Source organism: Anoplopoma fimbria, chromosome 13 (assembly GCF_027596085.1).
Source record: "Anoplopoma fimbria isolate UVic2021 breed Golden Eagle Sablefish chromosome 13, Afim_UVic_2022, whole genome shotgun sequence".
NCBI lineage: Eukaryota > Metazoa > Chordata > Actinopteri > Perciformes > Anoplopomatidae > Anoplopoma > Anoplopoma fimbria.
In genome coordinates, this window is record NC_072461.1 from 847,668 (window position 1) to 860,794 (window position 13,127).

General features: G+C 41.6%; 1 protein-coding gene across 1 annotated transcript in view; it reads left to right on the plus strand.

Moving 5' to 3' along the window:
- Window positions 1-13,127, plus strand: part of adgrv1 (adhesion G protein-coupled receptor V1) — a 93,864-nt gene that overhangs the window by 29,709 nt on the left and 51,028 nt on the right. The window contains 29 exon segments of the mRNA XM_054610816.1: window positions 203-349; window positions 469-549; window positions 702-966; window positions 1,690-1,809; window positions 1,938-2,160; window positions 2,264-2,468; window positions 2,561-2,707; window positions 2,826-3,081; window positions 3,590-3,792; window positions 4,535-4,711; window positions 4,943-5,125; window positions 5,254-5,433; window positions 5,636-5,800; window positions 5,918-6,038; window positions 6,195-6,318; window positions 6,446-6,584; window positions 6,734-6,919; window positions 7,047-7,282; window positions 7,466-7,599; window positions 7,788-7,986; window positions 8,536-8,755; window positions 8,867-9,106; window positions 9,281-9,430; window positions 9,969-10,189; window positions 10,265-10,544; window positions 10,644-10,787; window positions 11,415-11,586; window positions 11,983-12,124; window positions 12,438-13,010. Of these exon segments, the coding sequence (XP_054466791.1) occupies window positions 203-349; window positions 469-549; window positions 702-966; window positions 1,690-1,809; window positions 1,938-2,160; window positions 2,264-2,468; window positions 2,561-2,707; window positions 2,826-3,081; window positions 3,590-3,792; window positions 4,535-4,711; window positions 4,943-5,125; window positions 5,254-5,433; window positions 5,636-5,800; window positions 5,918-6,038; window positions 6,195-6,318; window positions 6,446-6,584; window positions 6,734-6,919; window positions 7,047-7,282; window positions 7,466-7,599; window positions 7,788-7,986; window positions 8,536-8,755; window positions 8,867-9,106; window positions 9,281-9,430; window positions 9,969-10,189; window positions 10,265-10,544; window positions 10,644-10,787; window positions 11,415-11,586; window positions 11,983-12,124; window positions 12,438-13,010 (5,633 nt within the window).

Consider the following 13,127-nt stretch of genomic DNA (forward strand, 5'->3'; position numbering starts at 1 on the left):
AATAGCAAATGATGTACCTACTGTAACCACATATAGCATAGGAACTCGAGTAGCAGTGAGTCCCAAGCAAATTTTTGGCAAATTACAGATTGTTATGTGAGCATAACAATCTCTCTCTCTCTCTCTCTCTCTCTCTCTCTCTCTCTCTCTCTCTCTCTCTCTCTCTCTCTCTCTCTCTCTCTCTCTCTTCTGGTCAACACAGTCTGTTAGGATTCAGGACCCAAGCTTTTGTGTGGGGTTTGCAGTGAATGGCTCTTCCTACATAGGAGTTACACATAGTGGTCCTCCTTTTTACCCTGCTGCCAACCTCAGCATCTTCAAATTGCATATGGACCTTAATATCACATTGGTAAGTACAAACCCAATCATGTTTAAACATTAGCATCAAGTTTTTGTATGTTACTATAACACTGTAGTGTTGTCTTGTATCATTTTCAAATGGTTTGAGGCAATCTGATTTTTTTTTAGGAACAAACCTTACCAGTTGAAGCTCTGGATGTGAAACACTTCTCCATTGAAGGCAGAGATTATCTAATAGCATCAAGCCAGGTGAGGCTGTGTGTGCCACTGTTTGGACAGGTTTTAATTGTTTTCAGTAATGTCCAGATCATTAAAAGCAGGGAAAGACTTCTCATTGGAGAAATGTCAATCAAGCCTGACTGAACTCAATGTTTTGTCATTTTGTTTGTTTCATGCGACAGATTTTTGTTTGGACGGGAGGCTCCTTCACCCTCCTCCGGACTCTTGACTTCGAAGAGAACATCCTCAGTGTAACTCCATTCACTCGTGCAGCTGTTCCCTACCTGTTAGTTTGCATAGACAGACAAACTGACAGCTGCCTCCTGCTTCAATGGACCAGTGGGAGATTTCAGAATCCACAGCGTCTCCTACTCACTGGCAGAGCCATTCACGTGGAGACAATCAACACTAGAGCAGAGGACACTCTACTGTTGGTTGCTATTGAAGGTGACCTGACTTGCTTTGAAGCCACATAATATTAATGAATGCTGTTATGTTTATCTCGCTCATTTGGATAACTTCTGTCGGTAGTTTATTTTTGAACATCAGTTAACTGATGTTCAAAACAATATTTCTAAATTTAGGTAGATGAGTTGTGTTTGTTTGTTTGTTATTGTATGTTTTTAAAAAGACTATGAGGCTGAGATTGCATTTTTAAAAGTAAAGAGCACTTAGTCTACGGTATTCTTAGAGGATTGTTGTGTTTTTGCAATAATGAGATACTATTTTCTGTGGTTCTACTCTAAGTGTACTTTCTAGTGGATTTTGCAGTGGTTAGATGTTGGATAGGATAGTAAAAACAAATCAGTGATACTTTAGAGGTCACACAGAAACGGTTTCACACAAAACAGCCTTGTTCTGTTGTCTGTTTCATGACAAAATTTGCAATATAGGCCAAATCATGTATTTATACTACGCTCTGTATATTTTGATGAGACATAAACTCTCTGAGTCTGCAAAAGTGGTGGTTCCTGGTTTGGAGCTGTTGTGGGTTTACGGGAAAGGCCTTAGTGTGGAGCAGAGCACAGCCACAGAGGGACTTAGAGGTTGTAATTTGTCGATCTTGGGTGTGTCATTCAAACCAGCCCTTACTTTACATAAACATGCTATTCTAGCATGAAAGAACATAAATCAATGTGTTTTTCAGTGCATTCCTTTATCTTTCTCCAGGTCCTTCTCCATCTTGTTCAGTATTACAGTGGAGCTCAGGGCAGCCTTCACCACAGGTTTATCAGTCCATTCCTCATCCAGGCCTCACCTCTATTCATCCCTTCACTTCTTCTGGCATCAGTAAGCACAAATGTCATAAACAACTTTGTTTGTTTATTAAGGTAGCTTGTACATTTTTATAATTCAGTTGTGTATGAACATTTATCAATTGGCCAGACAACCTAATTAAATATTTTTCTTCCTCATAGCTTATGTCTTACTAGCTGGAAGAAATGGCTCGTCACTCTATACCTGGAGATCTGATGTCAACCTGCTCGCCATGATCCTGAGGGCTCCTCCAGCAATTAGCTTCTTCTCTCTTGTGGTCCCATCCCTCAACACCAACAAGACCCTCTTGGCTTCTACTGCAGAGAATAGCTCCACTGTTTATGAATTCACTTCTGTCTCCAATCAGTCTGATTTCATACCCAGGTACCCAAATTGTTTCACAGACAGGCCAGTTTTTGCCCAGAAAAAGTAAATCCTGAAAGTTAAATAAATGCATGTTGTGTCTTCTTTAATTTCTCACCTTCAGTTTTGGGGAGTTGCACTTTGCACCAGGTGACAGCGAACTAGAGATAGCAGTGAACATCATAGACGATGACATCCCTGAGCAGCAGGAGTACTTCCAGGTCAGTCTGAAGAATCCAAAGGGCGGGGCTGAGATTGGATTTGGTGGTCAGGTGACTGTCATTGTCCCAACCAACGACGATGCCCATGGAGTCATCGGCTTTGCTCAGGTAAGTAAAAAAACAGCAATTTATATGGCATTTTTTAAGCATAACCACTAGCTATTGTAATATGAAAATATACTGTCATTACCTATCTGCAGAATTCTCTATCTGTGGAGGTGGAGGAGTTGGAGCAAAATAATCAGATGTCTCTCAGTATAGAGAGGAAAAGAGGGACTTTTGGCAGACTGACAGTTCACTGGGCCGCCAATGGCAGCCTGGCAGACATTTACCCCAATTCAGGAGTGGTGAGTAAACCTTGCCCTCCTGCCATCATTAAGACATTACTGTATGTATTGATAACATGTTTAAAAATGAAATGCTTCACAAAATAAACTGTGGCAAAATGTGTTTTCATATCTGTAGGTAACATTTTCAGAGGGACAGTCGGTGGCCATAATCTCACTGACTGTGATAGCAGATGGTGTCCCAGAGCTGAGAGAGAGTGTCACCATCACCCTTGTGGATGTCACCACTGTGGGGCTGCAGGACCTACGACAGGCTGCAGTCATTGACAAGCAGCAGGCAGTAGCCCTACTCACCATCCTACCAAATGGTTCTCCCTACGGGGTGATTGGATGGCATCTGGACTCCCAGTTTACACTAACACAAGAACCACAGAGTAAGGGTAGAATTTATGTCACAAGAAATTAATAAATAAATGGTGATTTGTCAGTAAAATGTGTGTTTTTACGGGATCACAGGGCAGAGGAGACATATTTACCGTAATAGGTTTGAATTATTTATAAGCTATTCAAAGATTATACTCTAAATTTAGCATTCTCTCTGTTTCAAAAATGGTTGCTGTAAGTTTAGTTGGATACCAATCTTTTGCAAGCGGTTTCTTAAGTAGCCTTTACAGTAAGAACACTTTGAGATTTACTGTAAAGGCGATCTGCAGTGATTTCAAGCATGTAAATCAATTAGGATTTGTCTTAATCCTTGTGTTGGAGGCCAGCCCTAAATGTCAGAAAGTCCAAGTTGTGGAGTAGCATACCATTATACCTTCAAATATTATTCAGCTTAACTTTATGGGATTTTTACTGATTTAGGTTGCTATTGCCATCTTCCATTTCATGACAGGTCTTAGAAATAAGTGTTTAACATTGTTTTTTTCTCCCAACTCACAGGGGTTCCAGTCAATGTGACTCTCTCTATAGTGAGGGAGCAGGGCTCTTCAGGTGAGGTGGAAATCCATTACCAGACCAGGCCGGCCCTGTACCAGCCCCCATCCAACCAGGCCACTGCAGGACAGGACTACACTTCCAAAGACAACACCATCATCATGATAAATGGCGCTACAGTGGCACTTGTCACTGTAACAATCCTACCGGTGAGGAGACAGTGCTGAGTAATAGAGAAGTTTATTATTTAGAGTAAATGAGAATATGTCAGTAATAGGACTAATGTTTTGCTTCTACCAACATTAGAGTTAATTTGTCTACTAAACATGTAAAACCAAGAAAGAAAGTAAAGAAAATACGACTGACAGCATACAAACTTAAAATGCATTCAATCTCCCATCTGAGATAAGGGATAATTGATTTTCTTCCACATTTTTACACCTCCCACACTCACACCCATTCACAATGGTTATGCAGATCCACTCCTGTTTCTTGCCTTCAGGATAATCACCCCTGTGACTGTTCAAACACTAGCCTTTAAATGGCAGGTGCAACAGCCTACACACACCTGGCATTTAAAGGCTACTCTTGGGACGCAGTCTGGTTAGAGTTTGCATGTTTCATCCTGAAGGCAAGAAACAGGAGTTTATCTGCATAAACTCTGAATGGGCATGAGTGTGGAACCTTTTAAAACAAAATTGTGGCTGAGATTGTGCAAAAAATCTATTAATTTATATCTCAGATTAGTTGCATATAAATCTGTTTCAGACTCAGTCTTTTCTTTTTACATACTTTCTTGGATAAAGCTTCCACCTGGCGCTGCCCACATTCAGCATGAATATTGCCTTACCAGCTCATTTACTGTATATTCTGAATGCATTTCTACAATGGAGAGAAAGCATGTATGTTTTTTCCATTACTCAGTGTATATGTACATGTGTGTTTTCTAAGGATGACGTTCCAGAGCTGGCAGAGAGTTTCCTGGTAAATATCACCAGTGTGGAGCTAGTTAGAGGCTCAATGGGAGCAGGGCAGCCCAGTGTTAAGAGGCCTGGTATGGAAGTAGCAGAGGTCACCATCCAGGAGAACGATGACCCTCGAGGGATTCTGCAGTTCAATGTGTCTGAGGTGAGAACGGGTTCATCTCTTTGACTTTGACCTGGACATGAACATGAACATGATAGAGATGCAATCTTAATGATGATATAAGAATTTCCATCTTTGATGCAGCTTGCAAACCTTCGGTTATGAAACCTAGAGAGCCTCTTCAGAAACTACTTCTCAACTGATGCATTATAGACACATATTCCTGATAATATTCATTCTTAATTAAACATTATTCTTTCATATTTCATCAAGGATATCACTGGAAGTGTGCTGGCATATGAGATTCCACCACCAGACAATGTCCTCCATCTCTCAGTGGTGCGACTCGCTGGTACAACTGGAAGACTGGTCCTCTACTGGGAGGCTCAGCCAGTCACTGCTGATCTTAATGATTTCAGCCCGTCTTTTGGGAACATCACCTTTCAAGATGGGCAGGTAAATTAATGAATTTGAAATGAACCTGCCTTTGATAACACATCAAGCCATGATTTGAATCTGTCCACAAGTTATTGCATACAGAGCTTCCAGGTTGTAAGCTTTTGTTTCAACGTACTGATTTTCAGAGTAATGCCACGATTGCCATCACCATCTCAGATGACGAACGGGTGGAGACTTTGGAGACCTTCAGAGTGAATTTACTGAGTGTGATTGGTGGTGCTCGACTTGGAGAAGCAAATTCTGTTACGATCAGCATCCCACCCAACGACTCACCTCTCGGGCGATTTGGATTTCAGGAAATGAAGGTGATTTTAAATTACTTACTGTGTACTTCAGGTCACTTTCTCCGTCAACAGATTTTCTTGTCCTCCAGGACTTAAACAAACTTACCTCACTTACGTACTTACACACACAGTGATTCTCAACTAATCTATATCGACATATTAATTTATATTCATTGTACTTTTTCAATTTCAGAAATAATTATCTTACTCAATCCCCTCTTAGGTTACTGTCAGTGAGCCAGAGTTTGTGGATGATCCTGCTGCTATGGCGACACTTTCAGTGCTGCGTAGTCCGGGAGGCGAAGGGGCAGTGAGTCTGGGGTGGCAGCTGGAAGACCAGACTACAAATGACCTCTCACCTTCCAATGGAACTCTTGTCTTCACTGAGGTACAGTTTAAAAGGAGTCGAGTCACTAGCCCACATATTGTAATAATAACATTGGGCAATACTCCATCTTCTAGTAAGTTGCTTAATGGAGTCTGCTATTCTCTTCATACCACCCAGGCGGAATCTATGAAGACATTTATGATTAGAGCCCTCGCTGACACATTACTAGAAGGAGATGAGCATTTCAATGTCCTGCTGTTTCCTGCTGAGAGTGGAGCTGTCATTGACCCCTTAAATGGTCAGTATTTATGATAAACCCTCATACTGCCAGTGCATCAAGTGATTGAAGAAATGTACAGTTTTGTCTTTCAGGGTTGTCTTACATTAATGCAATAATCATATACATCTTCCTCATCTGTCTTCCCAACCATGGTGTCTTCATCTACTGCTCTAGGCATGGCCACCATCACTATCAGGGCAGACAAAGCTGCCTTGGGGATTATTGGAATAGAAGAGTCCTCCAGGAACATCCTCATTGGAGAACCTCAGGGAGATTACAATGGTAGTGCAGTGGTCAGGTGAGAAAAACATCAAACTGTATCACTAACCTGGAAAGACAAACAATATAGTGCTTTAAATTCTACTGACTTTTAATCATGAATGTAATGTGAAAATCCATGTTGTATATTGGTTTGTATTTCCCAGCCTTGTGCGAGGGCCAGGTGTGTTTGGAGAGGTCCAGGTCTACTGGAATATCACTCCAGCTGTGGTCTCTGAGTTTGAAGCAATCTCTGGCACCGTGACAATGAAAGACAGACAGTCTTTTGCCACCATTATTCTGAAGGTACTGAATAATATAAATTGTAGACTTCACCGAAAAATCCAGATATTTTCTGTATCAATACACTGCAGAATACGCATATGCAGTATCAAATAATAACTTTTGTTGTGCTTTCCATAAAAATGTCACTGTTATATCCATCATTTTGGCAGGCCCTGGATGATGATCTCCCTGAAGAGCGTCGTGAGTACCAGCTCACTTTGACCTCCGCCACCGCTGGAATGGAAATCAGTTCTATAGCAAAGCATGCAAAGATTATTATGGCAGCCAGCGACAACCCCTATGGCGTGTTCTCCTTCACCCAACAACAGATAATGGTGTCCGAGGAGGAGGGAATGGTGAGGTCAAAAACATGAGACTGATACATCTATAGATCTGCTTAATGGTGGAGTAAGCTCATTAACAAATAAGGTTGTGTATACAAACCTAACCCAAGGCCAAATGATTTTCTCTCTTTTGCCACAGGTGAATGTGACAGTTAATCGCTCCTTTGGCAGTCTGGGCGCTGTGTGGGTGACCTATCAGACCTCAGGCAACACAGCAGTCAGCGGAGTGGACTTTGCTGCAGCTTCAGGACGACTACTCTTTACTCCAGGCCAGACCTCACAACAAGTCACACTGCATATCCAGGATGACAGCCTTGCAGAGGATACTGAGATGTTCTTCCTCAACATCACTGAAGTGGAGCTAGTCAATGTCAGGTAAATTAACTTGATACATTGGAGCAGATTAGCAGCTTTGTTGGTTGATATGTTTATAATAGCTTCAACAGGTCAAAGGCATTCGTAAAATAGTCATTGCATAAGCCTTCATTTAGTGTTGATGTTACTGTGAAACATTTCATGACAGTGACTCTTCATTCTGTGTCTCCCTCTGGTGGTTAGTGCTGTTGTGTCGGGTCTCCAGCTGGACCAGCCTCCAGCTATAGGCAACATCTCTTCTCTTGCTGTGGTCATATTAAAGAATGACAATGCTGAGGGTATCCTGGAGTTCAGGCAGGATTATGTCAACATTACAGGTAAGAGGCAAAACAAAGGCAATTTGTAATCTATCTTCTGACATAATGTGAAATGTTCAAGCCAGGCAAACATGCAAATAGAACTGTCATACGAAATTTGCTATAACGTCACCTGATACAGAGAAGATATTAATAGATGATTCACCACATGTGAAATCCCTGTTTTCTGCTGGCTTTCTTTCTTGCAGTTGATGAGGATGTGGGCACTGTGTTGATCCCGGTTGTGAGGAGAGTGGGCTCATATGGGCTGGTCTCAGCTTTGTTCACTTCTAGAGGCCTGAGTGCAACCCCTGACCTCGACTACATCCTGAATAATGGCTCAGCAAAGTTTGTCCATGGCCAGAATACCAGCTACATCAATGTAACTATTATAGATGACCCTGACAGGTGAGAGAAGAAACAACTAAAATACATGTCTAGCTCAATCCCTAAAATGTTTTTTATTTATATAGGATGCACATTTATATAGAGTAACCCATTTTTAACACACTGGCTTTTATGTGATGTTGTCTTTTTACTGCTTCACTACTTTATTATTTATTTATATATTGTATTTTTTTTCTTAGTTTCTCAGTTTGCTTTTTTTTGGATTGGTTTTATTGTTCCATGTTTTGTAATGATTATCATGGTTTAACTCTATTGAGCTTTCTTTATATTGCCTTGCTTTTTCTGTCAAAGTACTTTATAAAGGGTTTTTTTAAAGGTGCTATATAAATAAAGTCATTATTATTATTATTATTATAATTTTCTGTGTTCACTACATCAATGTATCTTAATTTAATATATTATACACAAGTTACATTTTGGAGATAATTCATCAGGAATTTAGTTGCTGACACTATTCAATAGTTCAGACTTTAAAAACATGAAATCAAAAACTATAATGAGTTAAGACATTGTTGAATTCCAATTTAACACTAAAATTGTCTCCCCCAGTGAATATGCAGAGGTATTTGAGGTACTGCTGGTTGGAGCTACAGGGGGAGCAGTTCTGGGCTCTCAACAAGTTGCCAGGGTAACCATCGCCAAGAGTGACTCTCCAAGTGGGGTGGTCCGTTTCCTGAACGAGAGCCTCATCACTCTGGTCAATCCTAACTCCACTCTCAAACTGAGTCTTGTTCTGGAGAGAGCAGGAGGCCTAGTGGGCAATGCAACGGTATAAGAAACAGTCACTTCAGTTCTCTCAGCAATTGTTGCTTGCAGTTAACTCACATAAGTTTTTTCTATGTGGACATCGACTAATTCAAACTGTTTTACCTTTTGACAGGTTGCTTGGATCATTCTTGGCCCTAATAGCAGAGAGGTCCTTCCTCCATTGAATAAAGACATTAGAGAGCCTGTGAACGGGTCCTTCTTCTTCAGGGATGGAGATGAAGGTACACGTACCATAGAGCTGCGGATTCTCCCCCACGGGGAAGTGGAGGTGGAAGAGACGTTTGTTATAGAGCTCAGCATTCTCTCTGGAGAGTTGGAGGTTGACCCTCAGGCTGGTTCCATAACACTGAAGGTACTTCATTGTATAATGTCCCTAAGGTTGGTTTCACCATCATGAATCAGTGAAGATTGTTGAAAAAAGGATTAATTTGATTTTCAAGGCATTTATTGCTGCAGGGAATCTAATGGGATGTAAGCCTCCGCACCCTACTCACTCCTGTTCTCTTCTAATGTCTTTGTCTCCCAGATAGAGAAGTTTGGTGACCCAAATGGTATAGTCCAGTTTACTGAGGATGCTCTTAGAGAGCGTGTCTACAATGAATCCACAGAAGCAGAGGGCCCTTTCAACATTTCCCTGTATATTACACGCAGAGAGGGTGTCATGGGTAACATCACGGTAAGATTTCATTAATATACATTTCATTTTTTGTCAACATATCCAGTATTGTTGTGTAAGAGCAGAATAAGTATGACTATTCTAAAAAATGACCCACGAGAACCGTGTGGCGAGGTCTGTATCAGCAGAGTCCCTGCCCTCTGCAATTTATTTTCTTATTTGGCTGTGGTCGGTAGGTTTCTGGGCAAAGACCTTTATAAAAACGTAGCAACCAGGTGTCAGATTGTGAGCATGCATCCAAGTGGAAGCTACGAAAATGGCAGACACAGCGCCTCAAAAAACACAGAAATAGCATGTTGAAAAAGCCAAGCGGACAGAGCTCGTTCCAAAGCAAGAGTGAATGTGGGGTTTGCTTTCACCTATTGGTGAGCACCCTAACCCCAAACACAGTCAGAGGGCGTGAAGATCTGGTGTCGTTGAGCGTCATTTGTGTTTAGTGACAGACATATCCTACTCATTCTGCATAAACTAACTCAAAATGAATTCTTTGTTGCCACTGTTTAAGTTTAACACAACCCTACTTTCTCTCACACCACAGGTGCGTTGGCAGATACAGAGTGACTCGGATATAGAAGGTGACTTCCTAGCCTTAGGTGGCTCAGTGATGATCCTTGAGGGCCAAAGGGATGCAGAAATTGTCCTCAGCCTGATGCCTGATACAGTGCCAGAGCTGGAGGAGCTCTACACTGTCCAGCTCACGGCTGTGGAGGGTGGTGCCACTCTGGATGCCAACCAAAACCTGATCAGGGCGCGCATCAGGTTTGTCATATTGACTTCCAGGTAAAAAGTCCAAAATTGAATAACTTAAAATTAAACTTCTTCTATCACCCTTAGGGTACGTGCTAACGATGAGCCCCACGGTGTCTTTTCCCTGAACCCTGACCAACAGTCCATTATGATAATGGGGTCAGGGTCTCAGGTCACCAGAGCTCTGGTTATGAATGTGACACGGCTTGCTGGGCTGTTTGGCAACACTAGTGTGGGCTATAGGATCAGTGGAGGGATAGATGAAGTGATGGACATCAAGGAAATACTGGGAGGACAAGCTGAAGGAAGGCTGATCTTGATAGAGGGACAGACCTTCAGTACTATCACTTTGCCCATCAGCAGTCAGGTAAGGATGAGCATGCTTGTGCAGAGCAATGCGAACCTCATTAAAGAACCTTAGTGTATACTATTTTTAACACTTGTTTTCCTGTTTTTCTCTCTGTAGGTGTTTTTGCCAGTGGGTGAAAGCTTCACAGCAGAGCTGACTGATGTTCGACTAGTCAGTCCTATCCTCGGCTCTCCGCCTCGACTCCTTCATGAGGCCAGCATTGCTACAGTGATTGTGCCGGAAGAAGCTGCCAGCTCAGAGGTGAGTTGTGGTTGTGTTTTATTTTTATTTTTTGTCGATATATGATTTATCTGAGGAGAAAATCTTTTTGAATCGCTGCTGGAGATCTCTATAGTGATCAATAAACGTTCGGTTATTTATGTATTTCTCTGCCACCAGACTGTTACAGACTGGGACCTATTGCACCATTATACTCTGGAGTCTTTTGCCTCTCACTTTAATGTCATTTAAAATGTCATATAACAGATAATCTGTGGAAAGCATCATGTTCCTCTGCCTCCTTTTATTGTCGCTTTCTCATTTTACAGCTAAACAGTACACTAAAATATGTTTCTGAAAACAATTGATGCAAGAAAAAAGGAATCTGGTAACAGAATCTTGATTCATATTTGATCAGCCCTGCTTGGTTGGCGGTTTGATCTGAGTTCACAAGCTTCTTCGGGGAATCTCAAAAATGCCATTAGGAGCACTAAAAGGAAGCAGAAGAACCCCATAATGACTTGTCTGTCTCATGTACTACTGTCAGGATATGGTGAACAAATATGACAAATGTTTATTTTTATCAAAGTTACCAACTGGAGCTTTAATTGTAAAGGAGACAAGAAGATAACAGCATAATTAACGTCTTCTCTCACATATGTTTTGCAGGTTGGCTTTGCCTCGCTGGCTCTGCAGGTTTCAAATATTGAAACAGGGGCATGTGAAGCAAAGGTGACAAGAAGAGGGTTGTTTGGAGACGTCAGGGTGCAGTGGACAGCTGGGTATCCTTCAGGACAAGCTCCGCCAGGCCTCAGTGTAGGAGCTATCGCCCCAAGTTCAGGTAAAACACCCATAGAGGGAAGGATCTTTGAGAAACTGAATAATAGCAGTGTAGACTCACACATTATCTCAAACCACTTGCATTATTTCTTTCGGATGATTAGTAAAGTAATCTCAAACATTCAATGATTAGATACATAATTCGTACATATTTGAATGTTAGCCATGTATGACTTTCCTTTTAATAATCATGAATACCCTTTAGTTATAGCTGGATGGCAGTTAACCAATCCGAGCTTTCATCACTGTTAGGAAGAACTAACCTAAAAGTTTATAAAAAAAATTTCCTACACTAAACACTTGCAAATTGGTGTTAAGGCTAATATCAGAGACTAACACGGACTAACAACAGCCTGCATTCATAATGTTGGTAATGTGCTACTTTCTTCATATTCAGGCTCAGTGACCCTGGTCCATGGAGAGAAGACTAAAGCCATATCTCTGACGGCTGTTGCTGATGCATCTGAGGCGGCTTCCTATGCTATACACCTCACTGCTGCTACCTCCAGCACCTCTGCAGCTAGTACTGTCAAGCTCAGGTAATGGTTTCACAGTGGTCTGAAGTTGTAATAGAATAAATACACTTTAACTTAAAAACCTGCTGCATGCTACAGTAATTAGTTACAGAGCAGGAACAAAGTGTTTATGTATGTAACTTCTTTTTTTTTTACAGATTTTCTGTGTTCAATATCCTTTCATTTTTTGTATGAACTGCTCCTTCAATTTCCTTTTCTTATTATTCCAACACCTTAGAGGACATTTTCCTGATGTTACCATTTAAATCATGAATACAATTCACATATTTGTCTATGTCAAATGTAGCCTCACTGTGATGTCTGTCTCCATGTACAGGTCAGGATTTACTGTGACAGAAGTGGAGCCATTGGGAATCTACCAGTTTGCCCCCAATTCTCGGCAGTTGGTCATTGCAGAGGACATCCAGACGATCACACTTTATGTTCAGAGACTCTACGGTTCTCGTAGCAACAGCACCCGCCTCTCCTATTCAACAGTAGCAGGCAGCGCAGCAGCAGGAGAGGACTTTATTGCAGTGCCAGATGGCCGTTTGTTTTTTGACTCACCTCTCCAAACCAACACTTCCTTCCGCCTTTCAATACTTGACGACTCCCTTTCAGAGGCTGATGAGAACTTTCACGTCAACCTTACAGATGTTCAAGTCCTTACTCCAGACTTAGCTTGGGCAGATACTCCTCCTCGCCTCAACCTTCAGCACAGTGTGGCCACTGTCACCATCCAAGCTAGTGATGTGACCGGAGGAGTGCTCAGTATTGGACCTGGACTGGTCCAAATACCTGAAGACAGGGATGAGGAGACCCAGCAAGAGCAGAGGGTAGTTCTGAGGGTGCGCAGGTCCAACAGTGTGGCTGGTGCTGTGAGTGTTCGGGTTCAAGCATATGGAGGTGTGTGTTTGTTTTGTAGCACTGACATAATGTTCCATTGTACTATATTATATTGTAATTTACTGTGATATTTACAGTTTTACTTTAAGTTGTTTTGCTGTGCACTGTCATCCAGATGGAA